Raw genomic sequence first — 25458 nt, forward strand, 5'->3', positions numbered from 1 at the left:
GGGTGAGGAGGCATTGCATTTTTGTCCTCAAAGCAGAAGAGGGACCTGGTCTGATTTTTTTTTTTTTTCATGAAAATTAACAGCAGAGAGCTTTTCAAGACAAACTTATAATAATTGCTAACATTTAGTGAGCGCTCATATTACTATAATCTGTTGGATGTGATCTGACTTTTATTTTCAAAAAACCATATGGAGTGGGTGCTATTTTTCAACTTCTTGACAAATGAGAAAACAGAAGCTGAAAGAGACTGCGTAACATGCTTAAAGGTATCTTTTACGGTGCAGTGGGACAAGAATTTGAACTTTCGTCTGCCCAGCTGAAAGCTCGTGCTCTTAATCTGTGCTCTTCTGTCTTTCCTAATGGTTATTTCCCACTCTTGTTACACTTTTTGCTTCCTCTAGCTCATCAGCAATGGCATTTGCGATAGAAGAATTTTTTGTCGTGTGCGACTGTTCTGTACCTGGTGGGATGTCTGATAACCTTAATCCCACATCCTAAATGCTATTAGCTTTCTTCAGTCACTGTGATAACCCAGAATGTTCCCATCCATTTCTAAAAGAGCTCACTGTTAGGGAATTCCATGATTGGGGATTTTGGAATTAATGTGGACCGAACTATCTAGCTCGTGTCATGTGATAAAGAAAAAAAAAATAGCAATGATGTTCTGTTATAAATAAAGCTCTGCACCTTAAAGTAAGATCCATTTAAAATCTAGATGGAAATGTAAGACGAAGGAAATCTACACCAATTCCTGTCAGTGCTAAGCACTAGATTAAAAGACAGAGACTCGTTCCCTGCTGTTAAGACTACCACAGTCCACGGTGGAAATAGCCGGGATAATCAGTCATTTCTAATGTAGAGTGAGTGTTCCCAAAGAAACAGTGTTAATGTTTTAAAAACTATTTTGGTTCAGAGGCTAGTCTGCAAAAGCCTATTTATATTGAGCTCACTGTATAATGGAACGATATTTCTAGAAGTCCCCAGCCCAGCCCTCTTCTTTGAGCTTTCCTAGCTTATCTAAGTTCTAAAGCTAGTTTACTCATCTGTTCTTCATTCCTTCTACACATTTTTCCCGACCACCTGCTGTGTGTCAGACATTGTGATAGTTGCTAGGTGTCTGTCCAGTGATCAGACTGCCATGGTACGTTGACTTCATAAGGTTTATTGTCTAGTGGATGGAGTTGGGTGAGTACATGTAGGAAGAAGGCTGGTGGAAGCTTTGAAAAGCTCCTCCTAGAACAATGTTGAGAAAGGGAGCCTGAAGAGACCGAGGAGTCCTTGTAATGAGTTGGGGTAGAGAAAAGTGTGTTAACCTGGGGAGCTGAGGGCTACACTGGCATTCAGTTGTCACTTCTCCCCTGACAGTAGTGGGGAAGCCCTAACAGCACGTTCTCAGTGGTGTCTGTTTGTACAAATGGGCCCCTGGAAATTCTGGGGTTCATGTGTTAAGGACTGTCTCTACATAAGGAGATCTGTCCCTATCAAGAATAACGAGAGAGGCAGTAGGAAGGCCTCCATCAAGGAAACAACAGGATGACATCTGATAGTATCCAGACTGATTACAAACATGAGCAAACACACGTGTGGCAGTGTTACCGCTGCTGGTGGTGATAGGCAGCAAATAATTCATATGTCCTTATTCTTTCATTCTGAAAGATGATCTGCAAAATGGCCTCTCTTAAGCTTTTATATGAATTAGCCCTTGAGAAAGATTTTGGAATATTTCCCCAAGTATATGGTTAGCCCCAGCTGTCCTGTTTCAAAATTCTATGGTAGAAAAAAAAAAAAGGTTTATCAGAGTGGAGATTTATTTTATTAGAGCGATTTTGTCATTGAACATACTGATCACCCTATCTCAGGTGAGCTCACTCAGCTTGCTCAAGTAAAACCAAGGAGTTTTCTTTAAGATACAGAGCTATTGTAGTTTCCAGGTATCATGCCCACGGATACGGGGGCTGTTCTTTCTGTCTCTTGGTAGTTGCCCTGCTCTGTATGTATGAGGACTTCTTTGCTCCAGTGCGTACCGCCAGCCAGCTTGGTTTCTTAGTTTCCCTAGTTTGAATTCCTGGCAGAGGCATCTGACTGCTCATACCTTCCCCGCCCCCTCCACCCTCCCCCCCCCCCCCCCCCCCCCCCCAAGGCATGTCCTAGCTTGTTACCATCCATGGATGGCTGCCCTGGGTTTAAGTATCTTTCTTTCCCTGGTTTGGTTAGCTGGAGCTTGGGGTTGGGGATGGTTGGGAATCTTTTGGTCGGTTGCCCCCTCAGCAGGACTATGGATGTGGCCGGCTTTGGGAAAGTGTGGCGACATGTGCAGTTTTCCCTGGGATTGATTATTTAGTTGTGTTATATTTCGGAAACACAGTTATATAGAAAGCACTTGATCAGGATTTATTTTCTGTTTCAGATCACCATGAGACAATGGAAGAAGTGAAAATAAAGCAACCCAAACAGCAGCAGGCAACAGAAATTCACTCTGATAAATTATCTCGTGAGTGACTTCAAACCTACATAGATTTGCCGCTCTCTGATCAATCCCTAAAAGAGGAGAAAAAGAGTCGTCAGATAGCTAATGAGGCTAAAGCATGAGGCATTACGCCACAGAAGTCCTTTTGTGCATTCTTTCTCTTCCATTAGAATGTCTTCGTATTTATTGATAACCCGTTTTCCTTCTGAAGAACTTTTCATTTTCTTAATGTTTAGAAATTCGGAGCACTCCCTCCCCGCCAGCACCACCCCCCGCCCCTGAAGGGTGAAAGGCAGAGGGAGAGGAGTTAGCTGTCACTACCAGAAACTTTGTCCTAATGCCCTAGCATGTGTAAAATGCCTGCTCTGGTTGATGGAGGCGGTCTCGACTCCAGCTTTTCGAAAGGACTAAAAATAAACTGTTTCTGTTGCCAGGTTGTCTCGGTAGGCAAAATTCACTAAGTTCATGATGAACACTCATTAAAGTGTCTATCTTGCATGATTTCTGTTTCACACTAAAATTATTCTGATGTTTAAAAATGCTTACTTCATGTTGTATAGAGGTTATGCCAGTTTTTCCTAAAATGATCTGTTTTGTTTTGTTTTGTTTTGTTTTTGTTTTCATAGGATTTACCACTTCAGCAGAACAAGAGGCTAAATTAGTCTTTACCAATTCTTCCTCTGCTTCTTTCTCTGGTCCTGCTGCTACTCTTCTGCAGAAAATTCCCAATACCCACTTGTCATGTATTATTACAACCTCTGACCTCTCACCGGGGCCCGGCCATCATTCTTCTTTATGTCAGATTCCTCCAGCTATCCCCAGCATGTCTCACCAGCCAACAATTGTACTGAGCACAGTCCCTGACAATGCTTCTCCCTTCGTGCATCCTGGGACACAGAATGTACCAAGCCCGGCTGGCCTGCCCCGCTGTCGATCAGGCAGTTACACCATTGGCCCCTTTTCCTCTTTCCAAAGTGCTGCACACATCTATAGCCAGAAACTGTCTCGTCCCTCTTCAGCAAAGGCAGGTGAGTGAGAAAATGAAAGGCAGCGTGCAATGTTAGCTCCTCCCCAGCCCCAATAAGGAAAAACAACAAAAACAAAAACAACGCATTCTCTTCCCTTTGCCTGTCTTTTGAAAGGCAAAGGGACACACACACTGTTCTGATGAGACTGAGGAAGTCTTGCATTTGGTCCAGTAGTGTTCATTCAGATACAAAATGAAACAGGGCTTCTTTGAGGTGCTGGGGATACAGAGATGAATAAGACTGTTCTATATAGCAGCAGCTTATAGTCTAGTCAGGAGATTTTCCATCCTAGATCATCATAGACCTGCAAGTGTGCTATATGCATTCTTTCTGATTCAGATAGTTATTTTTCAGTGTATTAAATTTTTTTTTAACGTTTACTGATTATCGAGAGACAGAGCACGAGCATGGGAGGGGCAGAGAGAGGGGGAGACAGAATTTGAAGCAGGCTCCAGGCTCTGAGCTGTCAGCACAGAGCCCGACGCGGGGCTCGAACTCATGAACTGCCAGATCATGACCTAAGTCAAAGTCGGATGCTTAACCAACTGAGCCACCCAGGCACCCCTTTTCAGTGTATTTAAAGTCAAGTGTGACCGGAATAAAATAACCAAAGAATTCTTAAAATAAGGTATCTAACTCTAAATGAAGTAGGTAGACTCATATTACCAGTCAAGTTTTCCCCCCATTTTTAATAATAGTTTCATTGAGATATAATTCATATACTATAAAATTCACCACTTGAAAGTGTGCAACTCAGTGGTTTTTAGTATATTTACATAGTTGTGCAGCCAACACCACTGTCTTGTTTTAGAACATTTTCATTATCCCCAAAGAGATCCCCTACCTATTTGCAGTCTCTGCCCGTTTCCTCCTCCCCCCAGCCCTGGCAACCACTGAACTACTTTCCGTCTCTATGGATTTGCCTATTCTGGGCATTTTATAGAAGTGGAATCGTACAGTTAGTGGTGTTTTGTGAATGGCTTATTTCACTTATAATGTTCTCGGGGTTCATTCACGTTGTAGCATGTATCAATACTTCGTTGCTTTGTAGAAATGTAGGCTGAAGAGTATTCCATCGGGCGGATATACCTTACCTTGTTCATTTATTTATCAGTTGATGGGCGTCTGGGTTGTTTTCCCTTATGGGCTATTATGAATATTGCTGCTGTGAACGTTTGTGTACAAGTTTTTGTGTGAACCCATGTTTTCATTTCTCTTGGGTGTGTAGTGGAATCACTGGGTCATACAGTGACTTTATGCTTCCTTTTATTGAGGAACTACCAAACTTTTCAAAGTGACTACACTATCTTGCTGCCAGCAGTGCAGGAAAGTTCCAATTTCTCCCCCTCCTTGCTATCACTAAAACTATTGTCTGTCTTTTTTGACCCACTATTCTAGTTGGTTTGAAGTAAGTAGTGTCTCATATTTATGGTTATCATTAGCATTTCCCTAATGACTAATGACGTGATGATGAACATCTTTTCATGGGCCTATGGGCCATCAGTATTCTTTGGATAACTATTCAAATTCTTTGCCCATTTTTAAAATGGGGCATTTGTTTTTTATTGTTATGTTCTTTATGTATTCTGGATACAAGTCCTTTGTCAGATACATGGTTTTGAAATATTTTCTCCCATTCTGTTCGTCATCCTTTCATTGTTTTGAAGCACAAAAGTTTTTAATTTTGATGAAGTCTAATACACCTATTTTTCTTTTGTGCTTATGTTTTGGTATCATATCTGAAAAACTATTGCCTAAACTAAGGTCACAAAGTTTTATATGTATGGTTTTTTTCTAAGAATTTTATAGTTTAGACTCTTTCATTTAGGTCTTTTTTCATTTAGGTCTTCTTTAATTTTTGTGTATGATGCAGCATAAGGGTCTAACTGTATTCTTTTGCATATGTACATTCAGTTGTCCCAGCACCGTTTGTTGAAACAGAGTGTTATTTCCCTTTGAATTGCCTTGACATTCTTGTCAGAAGTCATTTAATAGTAAATGTAAGGGTTTCTTTCTGGTGTCTCAGTTCTATTACACTGCTCTATATGTTTGTCTTATGCCAGTACCAGATTGCCTTGTTTATGTAGCATTGTAGTCAGTTTTGAAATCAACAAGAGTGATTCTTCCAACTTTGTTGCTTTCTTCCATATTGTTGAGACTATTCTGGGTCCCTTGCATTTTCATGTGAACTTTAGGATCAGCTTGTCAATTTCTGCAAAAATAAGCAGATGGGATTTGGATAGGATTGTGTTGAATCTGTAGATCAGTTTGGGAAATACCTTACTATTGGTCAAGTTTTTAAACACTTTAGTAATATCCATGTTAATATGAGTTACAGCTAAGCTATGTTTTGCAAGTAGTCAATTTGTATTTCTTAATTAGTATCTGATTTCAAATGAAATGGATATTGTAATATGCAGCTTGAATCAGAGATTAAATGTCTACTTTACTAAGTCATAATTATGAATATATGCATGTATGTGTGTCTGTGCTAATTCTGAGTGGTTATTCTTGTGATTTAATCTTCTAAGATCAATAATAATAGTAATAATGATGTCTGGTTTGAACTTTTTTCTCCAATTTGAGAGAAATTCAGCAAAATTAGTGTCTCCAGTACTCTGTATTATCAAAACTTAAAAACGAACAAACAAACAAAAAAACCTTCCTTTTTTACACTTTTCCCAGAGAGGGATAGGGAACAGAAGGAGCTAGTCAGTTCAAAAATATTTTTCAATTTCTGTTGTGATTTATACTTTGACTCATGGATTGTTTATAAGTATATTGTTTAATTTTCAGATAGTTGGCATTCTCTACTTCTTGCAATTGGCTTTTAGCTTATTTCCACAGTGGTCAGAGAACATTCTGAATGGCTTAAAGTAGTAGTAGACAACAATATAGTAAATGACAATAACAGCCTGGAAGTGATTCGAGTTGCATTCTTCTGTGGTTATTGAATAGTTTGGGAATGAGATTAAGACATTATTTAACTTTAGTCTTTTTAAAGATAAATATACAGTATGAAATTTCAAAGGTCACCACTAAAAGAGTAAAACTATGGAAATTCTAAACCTATGGGAAGAAGAAAAATGGATTGAGCAAGCAGCTTAGAAAAAGCAAGAGAAATGAAACTTAAAAGATGGTAAACCAAGTCCCAATATGTCAAGAATCAAATAAATATGAATGGGTTGGACTTGTTAGAAGAGTTAGAAGAGAAAATATTGAATTTTCTAAAAATCCAACTATATTCTGTTTACCAGAAAGATACACTTAAAGATAAGAAGAACAAGGAATGGTTGAAAGTAAAAGGATGAACAAAATGCCATGTAAATACCAACCAGAAGAAACGTGGTGTAGCTATATTATATATGCTAAAATAGACTTTAAGATAAAAATTTTCTTGGGGCACCTGGGTGTCTCAGTCGGTTAAGCATCTGACTCTTGATTTCGGCTCAGATCATGATCTCATGGTTTGTGAGTTTGAGCCCCATGACGGGCTCTGCACTGACAGCATGGAGCCTGCTTGGGAATCTCCCTCTCCCCTCTTTCTGCCTCTCTCCCAAAAGAAGCATTTTATTTTATATTATTTTATTTTTCAAATGTTTATTTTTGAGAGAGAGAAAGAGAGACAGAGCACGAGCAGGGGAGGGGCAGAGAGAGAGGGAGACACAGAATCGGAAGCAGGCTCCAGGCTCCGAGCTGTCAGCACAGAGACTAACGTGGGGCTCGACCTCACAAAATGCGAGTCATGACCTGCGCTGAAGTTAGTCGCTTAACCGACTGAGCCACCAAGGCGCCCTTCAAAATAAACATTTTAAAAAAAGATACACAATTTTCTTATAGATACAGAGAGTAGTTACATAAGACAGAAGGCAAAGGTTTATTTAGTTCAGCTGAAAGGCAAAACAGTTCTAAATGCCCTTAATAAAATAACATCTAAATATATTAAAAAGATTGATACATGAGGAATCTACAAATCCCCTTGTCTCAGTGGGAGATTTCCATGTTTCTATCAGTTACTAATAGACTAAACAGATTTTTTTTAAATCAGCATTTGATTTTGAAAAGCATTTAAACAAGTTGATAAACTTTATCAATTGATCATACATAGGACTGTGTACCCAATAATTAGAGAAAACACCTTCTAAAGAACATATATTCATAAAGCCAGTCATGTCCTACATTATAAAATAAGGCAAAATTCACAGAATTGGTATCACAGAGCCACATTCTCTGTCTACATTGCCGTTAAATTGAATGGTGATGACAAAAAGATACAATATATAACAAATTCTCAAATTTAAGAGTCAAACACCAGGTATTGCATGGAAGTGTTGAATGAATATATTGTATACCTGAACTGGAGTTTAGTTAACTGGAGTTAACATAAAAACTTAAAAAAAAAAAATTAAAAGTGTCAAAGAAGAAATCATAGTGGAGGTAAATGTAAAAGTATTAGAACTGAATGGTAATCCGAAAATTGTGTGTCCATATTTGTGGAGGGCAATGAAAGGCAATATTTAGAGGGAAATTTACTGCCTTAAAACTTATGTTTGAAAAGAAGAAAGGCTGAAAATTAATGTGCTAAATATTTAATTTTAGACATTATAAAGACAACATCATAAATCTAAATAAAAAATAATAAAGATAAGGGCAAAAATCACAGAATTCAGAAATAAAGCACAGTAGAGAATATGGAAGCCAAAAATTCTTTGAAACCTTAAGAAGATGGACAGACTTCTGGTGAGATGGATAAAGAAAAGAGAGAAGACATGGATAAATAATATAAGGAATGGAAAAACGACAGAATGTACATATATTGCATTGGTGACAAAAAGAATACTGTTTTATTCCAGTAAAATTGAAAACATACAAAATGGACAAACACAAAGATGTAACTTACTTAGAATTGACTAAAAGGTGAAGAAAGCCTCAACAGCCCTGTAAGTATCAAGATAATTGAAACAATAGTTTAAAAAATTCTCACAAAGAAAATTTGAGGCCCAGGTAATTTCATAAGTAAGCTCTAATAATCTTTCAAGGGGCAGATAATTCCAGTCTTCAGCTCTTCTCGAGAATGAGAAAAGAAACAGTCATCCTCAGTTCATTCTGTATGCCTAGTTTAATCTTAATAACAAAAACCAGTTGAGGATGGTTGTAGAGAGGGAAATTGTAGACAAGCTTCATTTATGAACATACATGCAAAAATTCTAATCAAAATGTAAGCTAGCCAAATCCAGCAACATACAGAAGAGACAGGACACCATAAACAAGCTTAGCCAAGGAACAACAGGAAAATCTATGAGAACCGCAGTAGAAAATCTATAAATGACATTTGCATCAACAAATTAAAGGAGGAGAACCATATTCATCTCGGGTCAGGTCACGATCTCGCAGTCCGTGAGTTCGAGCCCCGCGTCGGGCTCTGGGCTGATGGCTCGGAGCCTGGAGCCTGCTTCCGATTCTGTGTCTCCCTCTCTCTCTGCCCCTCCCCCGTTCATGCTCTGTCTCTCTCTGTCTCAAGGATAAATAAACGTTAAAAAAAAAAAAAAAGAATTTGATAAAATTCTCCACTCATTTGTGATAAAACTCTCAGCATACTAGGAAGGGAAGAAAACTCTCTTGAGCTGAAAAAGGCTATCTGCCAAAACTCTACGAGAGGTATCAGTGTAGGGATGCATGGGTGGCTCAGTCGGTTGAGCATCTGACTCTTAGTTTCAGCTAGGATCATGATCCCAGGGTCGTAGGATCAAGCCCCACATCGGGCTTTGTGCTGAGCGTGGAGCCTGCTTGGGATTCTCTTTCTCCCTCTGCTCTGCTCATGTGTGCGCTCGTAAAAAAAAAAAAAAAGGTATCAGCGTAAATGGGAAAATGTTGAAAGAATTTTTTTTAGTGTTAAGAGCCATAAAAGGATGCCCACCAACATTGCTTCTATTTAATGGTTTACCAGAACCAGCATAGTAAGATAAGGAAAAGAAATGAAAAGCATAAGGATCAAAAAGGAGGAAATAAAGTTTGTTTATTTGCAAACTAGTCTATGTCTACATAGGAAGTAGAAAATAATCAACAGATACATTTTAGAAATAATTAGCAGTATGATGGCTATAAGATCAATATTAAAAATCAATAGCTTTATCTATATATTAGCAACAAAGAGCTAGAAAGCATGTTTTTGAGGGGTGCCTGGGTAGCTCAGTCAGTTGGGACTCTGACTCTTGATTTCAGCCCAGGTCATGATCCCAGGGTTGTGGGATCGACCTCTGCGTTGGGGTTTTGCACTGAGTGTGGAGCCTGCTTAAGATTCTCATTCATTCTCTCCCTCTCTCTCTCCCTCTCCCTCTCTCCCCATCTCTCCCTCTCTCCCTTTCCCTTCTCCCACTCTCTAAAGGAAAATTTTTTTAAAAAGCAAATCTTTTTGTATTGTGGTTAAATGTATATATAATTTACCATTTTAAATATTTTTTAATATTTTTTAAATGTTTATTTTAAAAAAAATTTTTTTTTAATGTTTATTTATTTTTGAGACAGAGAGAGACAGAGCATGAACGGGGGAGGGGCAGAGAGAGAGGGAGACACAGAATCCGAAGCAGGCTCCAGGCTCTGAGCCATCAGCCCAGAGCCCAACACGGGGCTCGAACTCACGGACCGCGAGATCGTGACCCGGGCTGAAGTCGGACGCTTAACTGACTGAGCCACCCAGGCGCCCCATAAATGTTTATTTATTTTTGAGACCGAGAGAGAGAGAGAGAACGAGCAGGGGAGGGGCAGAGAGAGAGGGAGACACAAAGTCCGAAGCAGGCTCCAGGCTCTGAGCTGTCAGCACAGAGCCCAACATGGGGCTTGAACTCATGAACCATGAGATCATGACTGAGCTAAAGACAGACACTTAACTGACTGAGCCACCCACATGTCCTCCCTTTTGACTATTTTTAAGTATACGGTTCAGTGGCATTAAATTTCACATTGTTGTGTAATTGTCACCACCAAGACAACAATACATTTAGGGATACATTTCGGAAAGAAAGGAAATTTCGTAAGGCTTTTTGTGAGACATTAGAGAAAACCTAAATAAAATAGATTAAATAGACTATGTGCATGGATGGAAAGAGTCAGTGTCCTAAATGTTTCCATTCTCATCAGATTGGTTCCTAGATTCAATACAATTCCAACCCAAACCTCGACAGGTGTGTTGGTATACTTGACAAGTCCATTCTCAACGGCAAGCATAGAGAGAACCTATGAAGGAAGAAAAATAAGGTGGAGGAACACCTTATTATGACTTATATAAAGATCTGATAATTAAAACAATGTAGTATTGGCAAAGGTATAGGGGATGGACTAACGGAACAGAATAGGAAGTTAGAGACAGTCACACAGATAGATGGAACTTTGATACATGACCAAGATGGCATTGTACATAGGGGAAAGGGAGGGGTTTCTCAATATGTGGTGCTGGGATAATTGGTTAATAATACAGGAAAAAAATGAAATTAGGTCACTGAGTCATACTATGTGTAAAATCAATTTCAGATGCGAAGCTTAAAACTTCTAGGACAAAATAAAGGAGACCATCTTTAAGATCGTAGGATACGAAACAAGTGAAAACATAAACAAAACTCCCATAAATTAATAAGAAATAGAGAACCCAAATGGAAAAATGATCAGTGGGATCAGAAAAGAGGTAACACATGCTTGGCATCATTATCAATCAGTGAATGTAAGTGGAGACTACAGTGAGAGATTTTTCACCCCCTTGGAAGTGGGAAGAATTAAGATATTTCATAATACTAAGTGTCGAAGGGGATGTGGATCAATAGGAACTCTCATATTTTGTTTGTGGGAATGTAAAAAATGCCACTTTGGCATGATCACATAAATTTGGAAATGTACATACTCTGTGATTCAACAATCCCATTCTTAGGCATATGCATAAAAGAGGTTCTTCCACGTGTGCACCAGGAAATGTTTTCAAGAGTGATCATCGCTGCACTGATAATAGCAAATAGCAAATAATAGCAATAAGCTTGAAATAACCAAAATACCCATTGATGGGAAATAGAAAAAGAAGTTGTGGTGTGTTTGCAAAGTGGATTGCCAAGCAGCAGATAAGTTAAGGAATGTTAGCTATACCTTGCAAAGATGAACCTTGAAAGTATGGTATTGAATGACAAGAGCGAATCCTAGGAAACTATGATAGCAAGATACCACTTTCGTAGAGCACAAAACCAAGCAAAATTATCTAGTATTTTATTTAAGTATGCATACACAAACCCCACAAATACATAATTAGAGATACTTTTAAAAAGGAAGGGAATGAATGGTAAGGGGAGGGAGGTAAGGGATGTCTCAAGGGAGCACAGGCTTGTTGCACATTAATTGGTAATGTGGTTTTGAGTTGGATAGTAAGTTCACAGCATTCATTATAGTATTCTTTATAACAACACATCTGTTATAAATAATATTTTCTATGTATCTCACAATAAAGTCAACATGGAAAAGTTACAGATTTTTTAAAGCAGATTGTGTATACCAAGTGATCCCAGTTATATAAGGACAGAAAGGAAACATATTGTAGTGTTCCTACTTTCCTGGGTTTAAAATTTTTTCCGGTGAGATGTGTGACTTCCATCATAGAGAAAATATGAACCTTGATTTTATGTTAAATAATTTCTTTTTACCAGAATTTCAGTGCCCCCAGATAATAGAACTCTGTGATATTACAGTTGGAAAAAGAGCATTTAAATCTGAAAGGAAAATGAGTCACTTGGAAATCTAAGAGCATTGCTGTTTTTATATCTAAATACACTGTTTTGCTTTTTTCTGTTTTCCCTTTTGAGCTTGGTAAGAAGGACTGTGGCTAATTTGGCAGTAGCTGTTACAGACAACTGACCAGAAGAGTCACATAACAAGAAATAATGAGTTTTAAAACTACATTTTTTAGTCATTATGATTAGTAAATTCTAGGAGTGGTTGTTCCCCACTGCCCGTGATGAAATCTCGTGTGTGTGAAGCTTTCATAATAAACAAAAACATAGTTAATAAATGCTTGTAACAACTTGGCGGTAAGAAGAGTTTCTTGCGCATGGTAAGGATTTAGTTTTATTCGTGTGAGCATTCAAAGATAGTTTATTGCTCTTTAAGTTGTCAAGATCCTTGGGATTCAGTCAAGTATCTGTTGGCTGACATTTGTTTGTCATCACCCTAAGTTTTTCAGGGCTTTTGTCCGAAGTGGGTAAAAACTTTTCTCTCTCTCTCTCTCTCTCTCTCTCTTTTTTTTTTTTTTTTTTTTTTTTTTTTAGCAGGGTCATGCCATCCAAACAAGCTGCATTTGGGAGTGGCTAAAACACAAAAAGAGGGAGAAGATGATTCTCCATCCAGCAAACGGTACAACCCAAGTATGGTTACGGCCGAGCTCCAGCGGCTGGCCGAGAAGCAGGCGGCCAGGCAGTATTCCCCATCCACCCACATCAGTCTCCTCACCCAGCAGGTACGGACAGTTGGGGGACCGAAGAGCTCTTTGGTTCCGAGGATTGTATCAACAACAGGGCGCTCTGTCCTTCCCTGTCTTTGCTCGTCTCCCATATGCTGATGCCTGTTGAAGGAGGATGCGTTGGTGTGAGCTGAAGAGTGAAAGTGTTCTCTTCATCTGTAAAGAAAATAAGCTTCTGTTACAGGTATTCCACAGTTAAGTCTGCTGCTAGCTCTGATGTCCTCATTTCATGGATAAACAGACTTGAACGTTCAGCTGTCAAATACACATTTAAAGGATCTTTAAAAATAACTTCTTTCTTTGGTATGATTTTCCAGTGAGTTCTAGTCTTGTAAATCTTTTTACCAGAATGCCGTAACATTACCTTTTACTTTTTTTCTTTCTTTTTTTTTTTTTTTTTTTTTCCCAACTGTACCACCTTTCATCTCATGATCTCAGGACGTGTTCTGGGCACTGGTTAATAAAGTATTCCAGCACACCTTTAGTCAACACAGATCATTCGCCCCATTTTACAGATGGGGGAAACTGAGGCTGGAAGAAGTGATATATAATCAAGACCATTCAGAAAGCTGAATAGATGGAAGTAGATACCACAATTTTGACCTTAAGCTATATGTATGATAATAAGCTTATAACACAATAAAGTTAGATGAAACTTGCACAGGAACTTTGGGAGTGTTTTTGCCCTCCTCGCTGATTATTCCCATGGTATTTAACCAGAAGTGGAAGCCATATCTTCTCCCTTTCCTTAATGCAAAACGGTATCAAAGTCCTCCAAAGAAATTACTATGATTTAACTCCACGGTAATATTTTGCTATCTCTCTGTTGCATCCGAGTCTTAATTAGTGGCAAGTCTGTAATGATAATCAAGTCTAGAACAAAGTGAAGCTGAAAATTACTTCCACCACATGTTAAAAGTAGGCAACACACTGCTCCCTGGTGGCGCCCTGTTTCTCTGTATAAAATTGAGAACCAAAATTAAAGGTCAGGTTTAGCTTTACTTCAGCCTCATCCCAGTGTGTGAGGCTGTACTGAATTTTCTTTTAAAAACCCCTACTCGTTTGAAGGGATCAGATGAGGAGGCCCGATTTGAAATAGGAACACAGGATCCTACAAGGGCAGTGCGGAGATTTGACGGGCTGGCGAGGTAGATTTTAGTGTTGGAGCGCTGGGAAGAGGGACTAGAACGTCATGACCATGGTCGAATGGGAAGGAACTTTGAAACGTGAAGTGGCTATGAGGAAGGGAGAGGGCCAATGATCCGCTACACGTTTTTTCACCGGGTCATTGACAAGAGTGTATGTTTCTAGTTTATAAATGAGCAGCTAGAAGCACCCAGGCATTAGGGAATTTTCTTTGCAGTCACAGTAAGAAACATAGCCAATATTAGTGTTTACATATTTTCAACTTCTGTCATTGGGTAAGCTACGAAGCTTGCAAAATGGCAAGATTCTGATCCTGTGTACTCCAGGGTGATTGTATCCTAATTGGAAAATCATTTCCTTCAGTCCATCTTTCTTATCTAAGGAGAACTTCAGTGCCAGTGCATTCACAGTCCATCAGACTCCTATTCGTAGGAATCGGAACTTGCCATTAGATGTCAGTCTTAACTTTTAAAGTCTGGTAAGAGGGTAGTTGGTGCTTGGTACAGTACTGGGGGAGGGGCCACAGTATGTAATAAGCAGGGTAGGGTGGTAGAAAGCGAACTAGACTAGCCAGCTGAAGATCTGTCTTCTGCCACTGACTAGCTGTGTGACCTCGGACAGTTGACTCAGCTTCTCTCAACCTCAGGGTCTTTATTTGTTGGGGAAAATGTAACAGGGTCCTGAGGATAGTATGCAAAAACTTCTTTGTAAAGTCTAAATGCCGTGTATTTGGGAAATACTGGTATTTCAGCCATAAAAGGCTTCAAGTAATAAATTACTTAAAAAAATTTTTTTTTAATGTTTATTTTTGAAAGAGAGACAGACAGACAGACATACAGAGCACGAGCCAGGGAGGGGCAGAGAGAGAGACAGAGACACAGAATCGGAAGCAGGCTCCAGGCTCCGAGCTGTCAGCACAGAGCCCGACGCGGGGCTGGAACTCACAAGCTGTGAGATCATGACCTAAGTAGAAGTCGCATGCTTAACCGACTGAGCCACCCAGGCGCCCCAAGAATAAATGATTTTTAATTTGATTTCAAAAAGTTAAGTTTTTGGATAAAATGTACTGTTACCAAAATGAACTTTGTTATTGAAAAGCTCAATTATGTTATCTGGCTCCTTCCCCTCAGAGAAAGCAATTCCTTAATTTGGAATTTGGAAAATTCTTTTATTCTTCTTCTAGTAAATAATAACTTATTAGAGTGGCTTCGTATGGGCTCTGGCTCTTGTGTTTACTGGGGGGCGGGGGGGGGGGGTACAGGCCCAAAGTGGGGGCAGCTCTGCCCTTCTCTCTCAACTTGGACCATGAAACCTTCAACGCTGCTTCAGCAGAAGCAGCTTTGTGTTCGGTAATCACTGTAAGTGCTTTTTACCTGTGATTGTTTCCAGTTCCTATTTTGTGTTTGTGGTTTTTTTTTTCTTTTTTTCTTTTTTCTTTCTTTTTTAATCCAGTAGGATTGATACTTTCTTAATGTTTTCTGATTGTTTTGTTTTGTCTTTACTAATTTTCTTCCTTCTGCTTTTTCTAGCTTTATTTCCTCCCAATTTCTTGAGTTGGGTACTTATTTTCATTCCCTCTTGTTTGTCACTATATTGAAAGCTGTGAATTTTCCTCCCAAGTGTCACTTTCATTATTTCCCATAAGCTGATGTATCTTTACCTTGCTCTTTTGGGTAAGGTATTAAGAGACCTACTACTAAATAAGGAACACCGATGTTAAATTATTTGTGTTTTGGAAGATAAGTATAAAAAATTGAAATCCTTGGGTCCATTTTTGAAAAATCATTTTATTTTGTCTGTAATTTCAACTACCTAGTCCATTAAAGCTTTTAGTGGCATTCTTCATAAAACTTTTAATTCAAATGTGGTTTTTAAAATTTATTCATTCAAAAACATTTTATTAAGCTGTTAGGAATGTTCCGGACTTTGGTACTAAGCCACGGGGATGATATAAGACATAGTCCTTGGCATGAAAAAACTCACAATCTGGTAGGGGTGACAGCCACATAAACACATGAGAGTTCTAGCATGGAAAATGCACAACAGAGATATTTCTAGGGGATAAACAGTACGACCGAAAGAGGTGACACCTAACCCAGCCTGTGTATGGGAGTGAGAAGGCCAGAGCAGCCTTCTTGGAAGAGATTGTGTTGAAACTGAATCTTAATGGTGGACATGTGGGTGGAAGAAGAAGGGTGAGGACAGGTTTCAGAACACAAGCTAGCGTGCATGCATGTATATATGTATGTATGTATGTATGTATGTATGTATAACAGCAGGCTGGTTAGTGGTATTGGACGATAGGGAATCAGCAGAGAGCAGCTAGGATGGAAGCTGGAAGAGAAGACAAGGGCTGATTTAAAGGAGAGCTTTCTCTGTGAAGGAACTTCTCTATATCTCACAGGTGACGGGCCATAGAGACCCAGTCGGCTTTGCCTTTCAGCTGGACCGCTCGGGTAGCTGGAGGAGGGCAGATCGGAGGGCGGGGCAGCATCACCCCTTTTCCTTCCTGCTCACTGGTGACCACGCCGAGGAAAAGTGAGCTAGCCAAAAGTAGAGAAGCAGAGTACTCCGACAACCCCAGAATTTGATCATAAAACTCTGCAGCACCAAGGATTTACATCAGAGGCTAAATTCTTATGGATTTGCATGGCTAGAAACAGAACCCTTATTTATTAGCTTGTAACAACTTTCACTACCTCTGTTATGATTTAACCTTATTTATAGCCAGGAACACCTAAGAACCTCAGACTTTTCCTTGCCCCACGAAGTGGCCACAGTAGCCACTTCAGAATGCTTGCCAGCATGTGTATGCTTTCAATATGCTGGAAAGAGATAACGTGTCCTTAGCGTATGGTTATTCAGCAAGTACCTTACGCATCTGAGCAGAGAGCAGGTCGAATTTAGTTCTTTCCCTTGACACCTGAGAGGCTGATTATCTTTGGGGGACGGGATTCTTTAGAAGCCAGAGTCTACATCCCTGAAAGCAGGGTTTTCTAGGAGCATCTTTCACCTGCTGGGTGGGGGGAGCGCTGCGGTAGCTGACAGGGCGCTGGAGGAGATCTTGAGTCTCCCTTTCTCCACCTCACTCAGTGCTGGGAGACGTGTGCGTTAGCCCTGCAGCACTCTGCGCCCACGTTGCCCTTTGTGGTTACGGCTGTTCGTGAGCAGAAGAATGTGGCGAAGGAGCCCGGCTCTGTGGTGAGGAGTGGGAGGCTGCGACTCAGAGGGAGCACTGGCCCTCTCTGTGCGGGCGAGTGTGAGATTTCAGGACCAGCTATCATTAGGAGCAGCTCCAGCTCCTCCAGCCTGGGAGTTTAATCAAAGGAATAAGAGCAGACCACCCAGGCGAGGGCTCCAGGGCGAACGAATGTGCTGTGTCAGTCTCTGTTCCCCAGCCAGCCGGTGCCCGGGATGTGGCCAGGCCTCCTGGAAATGTGCTGACAGATACATAGGAGGGAGGAGACACTTTCTGCTTCTCACATTTTTCATGAAGATGGAGAGTGGAAAAGAAAACCATTCCGTTTCTTTCATTTTTTGCTCCTGACCCTGATACTTTTCTAGAGCAGTTCTGGAGAAGGGTGTATGCCGAGGTGTGGAATGTTTGGTTTCCTCTGGCTACTCGTTCCTCTCAGTCACTCATGTATCAAGGAATTCTCTATCATTTCTTCTGCTTCAGCAGCTGCCACAGTAGACCTTGAGTGAATCTTAATTTCAAAATTTCCAATTTGAAGGTGAAATTGGCAGAGAGAGAGCTAAATTTCTGAAATGATGACGAATGTTCTCCAGAACCGAGGCGGATGGCACCCAGTTTATCGCAAGGTTGGGCGCTGGGCACTGGGCACTCTCCCCCTGCCTCCTCAGCGTGCCTGGACACGTTTGAACTGCTGTACATTTGGGTTCTGATTGGGTGGTTGTTTTCCAAGTCTAGCTCCTTTTGTTCTGTATTCTTTCTGGGTAGAAAAAGTTGCACTTTTTTGTATCGTGTACATTAGTCTTTCCCATTTCTAGAAACAGAAAAGGATAAATAGAAAAAGCAGGAGTTCTTGAGTCAGTGAGACCTTGGACGAGTTACTTAACATCCCTGTGCCTTGATTTCCTTTTCTGTAAAATGGGGTAATTTTAGTATTGAGACTAATTCTCCTCTTCGATCCCTGTGCCTCCCGGCTCTAGGACCTAGTTCCAACTGATCCTATTTAATTCCCTAGCTCCTCTGTCTCTCAAGGCTTTCAGCCCCAGTTTTCCTTAGTTCCTTAGCCTACTCTCTGGTCTCTTGTTCTAGTAACCTTTCTTTCACCCTGCCACCCCCAACCCCCACAAGCTCTTGTCTTCCCTGTACTGCCATCTTGTTTTAAAATAACATGCCCTTGGGGCACCTGGGTGGCTCAGTCGGTTAAGTATCCGGCTTTGGCTCAGGTCATCACCTCGCGATTTGTGAGTTTGAGCCCCATGTCGGGCTCTCTGCTGACAGCTCAGAGCCTCAAGCCTGCTTTGGATTCTGTGTCTCCTTCTCTCTGATCCTCCCCAGCTCTCTCTCTCTCGCTCTCTCTCTCTCTCTCTCTCAAAAATAAATAAACATTAAAAAAATTTTTTTTTAGTAACATGCCCTTGCTGCCCAGGTCCCCGACCCCTTCCCCTCCACACTTACTCTTACAGTCTGACCTTATCTCTTACATTTTGTCCAGCTCTCAGAGATTGCTGATGACCTTGGATTGCCAATCTTGGTCACCTATTTTTAATCCTTCTTCTCCCTCAGCATGTGGTACTATTATTGACCACCTCCTACCTGAAAACTTTTCTTAGCTTCTCCAGCCCTTTAGTTCTTCCTCTAAGAGCTCATCCTCCTCTTTCCCGTGAAAACTAGATTCCATTTGCAACATGTGTTTTTTTTTAAATATAATTTATTGACAAATTGGTTTCCATACAACACCTACCAGCACCCAAAATACCCAACGTATTGTAAACATATTTTGAAAATATTCAAAGAAGTATTCAGTACTCAAAAACCTATTTGTTCTTTCCCTTTTTTCTCTCTGTATTGGTGACACTGCATTTCTTGGCATTTAGGTATGGAGCCTTTGATTTATCACTGTCTCTGTTTGCGTCTTGATTCTCTGTACATCCAGGCAATTGCCAATTCTTGCTGATTCTGACTCCATAATGTCTCATATATGTCTTCTCTGTTTCACTTTCACATCTGCTGTCCTGCTTAAGACCTTAATTATCTCAACTGGACAGCTGCAGTTACCTCCCAAAGGGTCTCCTGCCCACCCTGGTCTTGGCTGTAAAGGAATCTTCTGGAATCACAAGTCTGATGATAATACTCCTTTGCCCAAGAATCTCGAGGGGGCTTTCTGTTATCTACAGTGTGGAGCCCAAGCTATTAAGTGTTATTCAAAGCCTTTATTTAGAATCTGGCTCCGGGCTACTTCCCCGGCCTGTCCTCGCCCATCACACATGTTCTTGTGCAAGTCACTCAGAATTTGTTAGTCTCCACGCCTTAGGTTTTGCTGTCTTCTCACGGGAAATGTTCCCCTGTTACCATGTCTAACCTTATGCATTTGTCCAGGCTCCACATAGTTGCTGTTGGTTCTCAAGCCTTTCCTGGTATAATCTGAAAGCAGCCCCTGTACTCAGAGGGCAGGGAGAGACTAAAGAAGGAGGCAGACCACTCGAGGTTGGTAGGTGGCAATTTTAATAATAGCAGAGGGAACTTACATAGGAGGCTTGTTTTGGGCAGCAAGACGAATGGCTCCCCGCACCTGCCCACCAGATCTTAAAAGCTTATAAAGAGTCGCTAACTGGGCTCAGCTATATATACCATGCAGGTGTTTTCAACACAACATCATCATCTCAAGGCCATGTCCCTGGAGCAGCCTCTAGGAGCGCTAACAGCAAGTGGAGCCCACATTCCAAGGACAGGGGAGGAGGGGCTGAGAAGCTTCTGAGTTCCCGGAGCCAGCTCACAGGTCAGTTGGCGGCCACGTCTTTCTCATGACGTTTCCAAACAGGTGCCCCTTCACTCATATACATGCCACTTCACTCATCACACTGTGCGTGTCCAGATAGCTGTCTCCTTCAACAGATGGTGGGCCCTTTGGGGGCAGTGTCCTTTGCTGCCTCAGAACCTGACTCATGGGTAGTACTCAGGAAATGTGCTCATGCTATTGGACTGGAAGTTTCTTGGTTAAGGATGGGGACTGTGTCCATGTTTTCACCCATTTTGTTTTCGGCTTGGTATATGGTGTGCACTCAATACGTTTTTGAATAAAGAAATGAATGCAGAACCCACTGCTGCCCCAGCCAGAAGTCATCTTTCCATTCTCCATGCTCCTTTAGCCCCTTATTAGTCTCTCTGTAGAGTAAACCCATTATAGTGATGTTTCATCTCTTATTTCTTATTGAGTTATAATCTATGTGATGGCAGTTCTTTCTAATCCATCAGCTAATTCAGCACCCTCACACTAGCTAGGTACTTATCACATCCCTGCTAAGTTGAAAAGAATTTCTCTTCTGTATTTTGTTGGTTTCTACATTGTTTTATTTTTAAATATTTATTTTTTAAATGTTTATTTATTTGAGAGAGTGCACACAGGTGAGCGGAAGAGGGGCAGAGAGAGAGAATCCCAAGCAGGCTCTGTGCTGACAGCGTATGCTAGACCTCATGAACCTTGAGATAGTGACCTGAGCCAAAATCGAGAGTCGGATGCTTAACCGAATGAGCCACCCAAGCGTCCCAGTTTTTTTATATTCTTTTTGAAACTCCTGCTCTTCCATGTTTCATTTTTTTTTTTTAACGTTTATTTATTTTTGAGACAGAGAGTTCGGGGCGCCTGGGTGGCGCAGTCGGTTAAGCGTCCGACTTCAGCCAGGTCACGATCTCGCGGTCCGTGAGTTCGAGCCCCGCGTCAGGGTCTGGGCTGATGGCTCGGAGCCTGGAGCCTGTTTCCGATTCTGTGTCTCCCTCTCTCTCTGCCCCTCCCCCGTTCATGCTCTGTCTCTCTCTGTCCCAAAAATAAAAATAAAAAATGTTGAAAAAAAAAAATTAAAAAAAAAGAGACAGAGAGACAGAGCATGAACGGGGGAGGGTCAGAGAAAGGGAGACACAGAATCTGAAACAGGCTCCGGGCTCTGAGCTGTCAGCACAGAGCCCGACGCGGGGCTCGAACTCACGGACCGCGAGATCACGACCTGAGCCGAAGTTGGCCGCTTAACCGACCGAGCCACCCAGGCGCCCCCCATGTTTCATTTTTATTGGGAGTACCACACTGCCCTTCAGAATAAAGCAGCTGACATTAACTGAATGTCTATTTTGCACCAGGCACTGTGCTAAGAACTTTATAAGCATTATTTCTTTAACCCTATGATGCGGATACTTATTTTTTTACAGATGAAGCAAATAGAAGCTGGGAGGAAAGATGACTGTGCTAAGGTCACACAAATGGCAGATGGCTGAATCAGGATTCAAACCCAAGTCTGTGTGATGCCATGCTCTTTCCTTTAGTGTTTTCCTACCTCCTCCTGTTTGATTCAGGACTCTAACCTTGCGTCAGCTGAACACTGCTGCAGTTATAGCAAAGCCAATGATTGAGCCTACAAGAGAGAAACAAATTGGAACCTCCTGAGTTCATGATGAGAAGTGCTTCTCCACGCTCCAAAGCAGGTTGAGAAATGTGCGGGTCTGTCTAGATGATCAGTTACTTGTTGAGCGAACACTTCATCAGATTATTTTATGGTGAAATCATAAATTTGCCTAATCTTTTGAGCAGGCAAACTTCGGCCTTCTTAATTTGCAGTGATGCAAAAAGATCTATTTATCACTGGTGGTGGCAGCCCCCATCGACTCATAAAAACCAAATGTATAAACTGGAAACGCTACAAAGTGATTTGGTGGTTTTGTAAGGTTTCCCAGGAATGTCTCAAATCTTAATCTGGAACTCTTTCCAGATTTTGGAGCACTGAATGTCGATATGTGTATGTGTATCGTGTAAATGACAGTGTTCAACAGAGAGGGGGGCGCATGACAAGAGAACTTAGTGCCGATGTACTGGGGCTGTAGAGATTCCCAGCTTTTCCTAGCCCCGTTTAGATTTCGATTAATGTTCTCACTCGTGTCTCCCGGTGATCAGAGTGTAAATCCCTTGAGGCTCATTTTATTGGGATCCAGGAGTTGGCACAGGAGTTGAAGCTGTCTTAAAACACGTTGGTTGTTGTGGCTGATGATTTTATAAATTCTCAGGAAGTGGCCTTAAAAGAATGGTTAGAAAGGTAACTGTGTAAGGATGATTTTGTTTCATGTTCTTGATTGAATGTATGCTCTAAAATTTCTCTAGTGATGAGAATGATGTAATAAGTGTAGATCTGGCACTTTTGGTTTTCCTTTTCTCCTGAGTGAAGTGGATTCTGGTCCACTGGTGTTTCCTATTCAAGGCCTGCCTTTTGTTCTAGCTACATACACTAGAACAAGTCAGGAAGGACTTGCCACTTCATTGCCCCTGTTCCAAATCATTCGGAGCCCCATGGTCAGGAGAATGAAAGTTTCGGTAGCATGCTCAATTGATTTAGTCATATTCTGATGAGCCTTTGCATGTGAATAACATAGAGAGCATTGTTCTCAAGATGATATTGGTGTAGTTCTGAGGACATTATGAATGCAGATTTAGACAAATTAATCTTCGTAACATTCTGAGTGATTCTTAACCCTTTTTGAGTCAGAGATCCCTTTGAGAATTGAATGAAGGCTATCTTGTTCTGAAAAAAAAAAAAAAATGTGCGGGGCGCCTGGGTGGCTCAGTCGGTTGAGCGTCCGACTTCGGCTCAGGTCGTGATCTCGCCATCCGTGAGTTTGAGCCCCGCGTCCGGCTCTGTGCTGACAGCTCAGAGCCTGGAGCCTATTTCAGATTCTGTGTCTCCCTCTCTCTCTGACCCTCCCCCATTCATGCTCTGTCTCTCTCTGTCTCAAAAATAAATAAACGTTAAAAAAAAAAATTAAAAAAAAAATGTGTACTCAGACTTAGAAATTTGCATTAATTTCAAAGGCTTCACAGATACTTTCCAATGAGGCTCCCTCTTGGTACAACCAGGGACCCACGGTCTCCACGTTAAGAACCTCTGAAAACTTTAAGGTAGCATATAGCCAGTAATATTGATAATTTGGCCAAAAATGACCACTCCAGATCTATGATCATCTTTGCTTCACACATTCTTTATATTATTTCAGTGATATCCCCCGACTAGGGTATAATCTTGATGGAAGCAAGGAGTTTTGTTTTGTTTTCACTGTTCACTCCATGCTGAGAAGAATTCCACCGAGTAGCTGATAAATATTTGTTGGATTAATGATACGATCTTCTGAAGCCCCGTCTCTAGACTTCGCCTGAGCTATGCCAAGATTGTAAGCTGCATTGGGAGCGCTAGGCCACCAGTTTGCTCACGTGGTAGCTATTATTTGGTGTTTCACGTTGAATTCCCAACCTCCATTTTGATAAAAAAGATACATGACATTTGCAAACAGCCTAGTGAACCTGAGGTTCAAGATCTGTTTCACGCAAGATAAAAGAAAGGGAAAACCCAAAGTGCCAGATCCATACTTACTACATGATTTTCATCACTGGAGAAACATTAGAGAATGTATGCAACCCGATCTCAAATGGAGTGTCAGCCGTTTGCAGTTTCACTGCCAAGAAGAAACATAACAGCAGAGACGTTGTGCAGACAAGGAGCAAAATCTGTACGCACAGCTCTTATTTCCCACATTTGAGAACCTTGCCCAAGGCTTCAAGACCAGGAAGAACGCGTCTCTAAAATTACGCAGGGCACTAGCAAGAGCAACACTTGCCTCTCTCTAATCACTGATTATTTTATTTCCCATTATTCCAAAGCTAGCCTTCCAGTGACAGTAATCACTTTTCCACTCACTGGTGATTCTAGCTTCTAGCTAGAGGCTGTGTGTGTGTGTGTGCGCGCGCGCACGCTCACGCGTGTGCTTGTGAGTAGATGAGACCTACTTCATTCAGTATATAAATGCTTTTGTGCCTGCTGGGCTAAGCTCGGAGGATACAACAGTGAATGAGATATAGTAATTTGTGGGCCAAGATAGGCAAATAAGCCTACAATTATAATACAGTACAAATCATGGCATGAAGTTCTTTCAGCCCTACCTCTAGGCTCTTGAAGCAGCTTAGTGACAAGGATCCTTTGCAGCTAAGGGAGATTGTTTATGAAAAATAAAGTTGACATTGGGAAGTAAAGTGCAAGATGGTAGCAACTAGATTTCAGGATCCTGCTGCGCTAAAGTGGTTGTTTGAAGGACCTTCTTAGAGCCAGTGATGAAACACCATATAAACTGATCTTTCGGTTTGCATGTTGGGGGTAATCCCTGCCTCCTGGCATAGCCCTCTCTAGATTTGCTGGTTGTGTTTTTCTAAGCAGCAATGATAAACCTTGGAACTGTGTTAAGAAAGGTGAAAGCCACGTGACAATCCACCAGCCCCAGTTAGCAGAAGGCTGCATTTGTAGATAAATCGTATCTATAGAGAGCATCTATAGAAATGGAGAATGTGGTCTGCTATGCACGGAGATTGTCTTGTCCTTAAGGGACTGATGGCATATGCATACACAGAGGCAGATACCAGCTGATGATTGATGGGCTCGAGGGCTCACGCTGGATGCCGGCACCTTCGGTTTTTTTCATTAACCTGTGTTGTCTTTCCAAATATCTACTAAAACTTCACCATTCTTAAATATCAGTCTGTTTGATTTTGTTGTTCCATGGTGGAGCTGGAAATTACTACCCATGTGGTCATTAAACACTGATTTAGGGCAAAGTGTGGCTGGAATCTAGGATTCCATAGTCACCACCTTGAGGTTCAGAAGAAGATGCCCAGAGAGTATCCTTCAGGCCAGAGCCACCTCTTATTACTATTTTTGGTTCCAGACTCCTGACTGGAATTCCTAGATTTGGTGGCTTGGGCTAGATAGTGTATGATCCAATGACTTCTTTTGCCCACCAGGCCTCAGGCCTAGACCCAAGCCATCTAGTCAGACCTTTCCCCCCAAGGCCCACACCCTAATCTTGATCATCAAACCATTCTACTGTTGAAGAGAGGCATGGCAAGATAATCTAAGGACAGGCATACTTGCACTAAGGCCCACTCTTTGACCATCCCTTCTTAAAATGCCAGGCAGCAGCATCTTGCTTTGCCAGCTGTGGGAAGATGTATCCAAAAGAGGGCTGATCCAAGAAGAAACCACGGACAATGAACACATGAATTTAAGAGTGTTTATCGGCAGATTACAAAGCAGGTCTCTAGCTCCGCGGTCCAGCACT

The 25458-nt window shown here is 41.2% G+C and overlaps 1 protein-coding gene across 23 annotated transcripts in view; it reads left to right on the forward strand.

Moving 5' to 3' along the window:
• TTLL5 (tubulin tyrosine ligase like 5) overlaps positions 1 to 25458 on the forward strand; it is a 289301-nt gene that overhangs the window by 118236 nt on the left and 145607 nt on the right. For 20 of the 23 annotated variants that reach the window (XR_009264632.1, XR_009264633.1, XM_058739730.1 and 17 more), the window contains 3 exons: positions 2409 to 2492; positions 3095 to 3496; positions 12793 to 12980. Coding sequence is in view for 21 of the 23 variants with exons in the window: in XM_058739730.1 (XP_058595713.1) it covers positions 2409 to 2492; positions 3095 to 3496; positions 12793 to 12980 (674 nt within the window). In the remaining 2 variants the exon portion in view is untranslated. The remainder of the gene's footprint in view (positions 1 to 2408; positions 2493 to 3094; positions 3497 to 12792; positions 12981 to 25458) is intronic. The other 3 variants (XM_058739725.1, XM_058739736.1, XM_058739737.1) reach the window with 1 other exon arrangement.

The sequence above is a fragment of the Neofelis nebulosa genome, chromosome 7 (assembly GCF_028018385.1).
Source record: "Neofelis nebulosa isolate mNeoNeb1 chromosome 7, mNeoNeb1.pri, whole genome shotgun sequence".
NCBI classification, from domain to species: domain Eukaryota; kingdom Metazoa; phylum Chordata; class Mammalia; order Carnivora; family Felidae; genus Neofelis; species Neofelis nebulosa.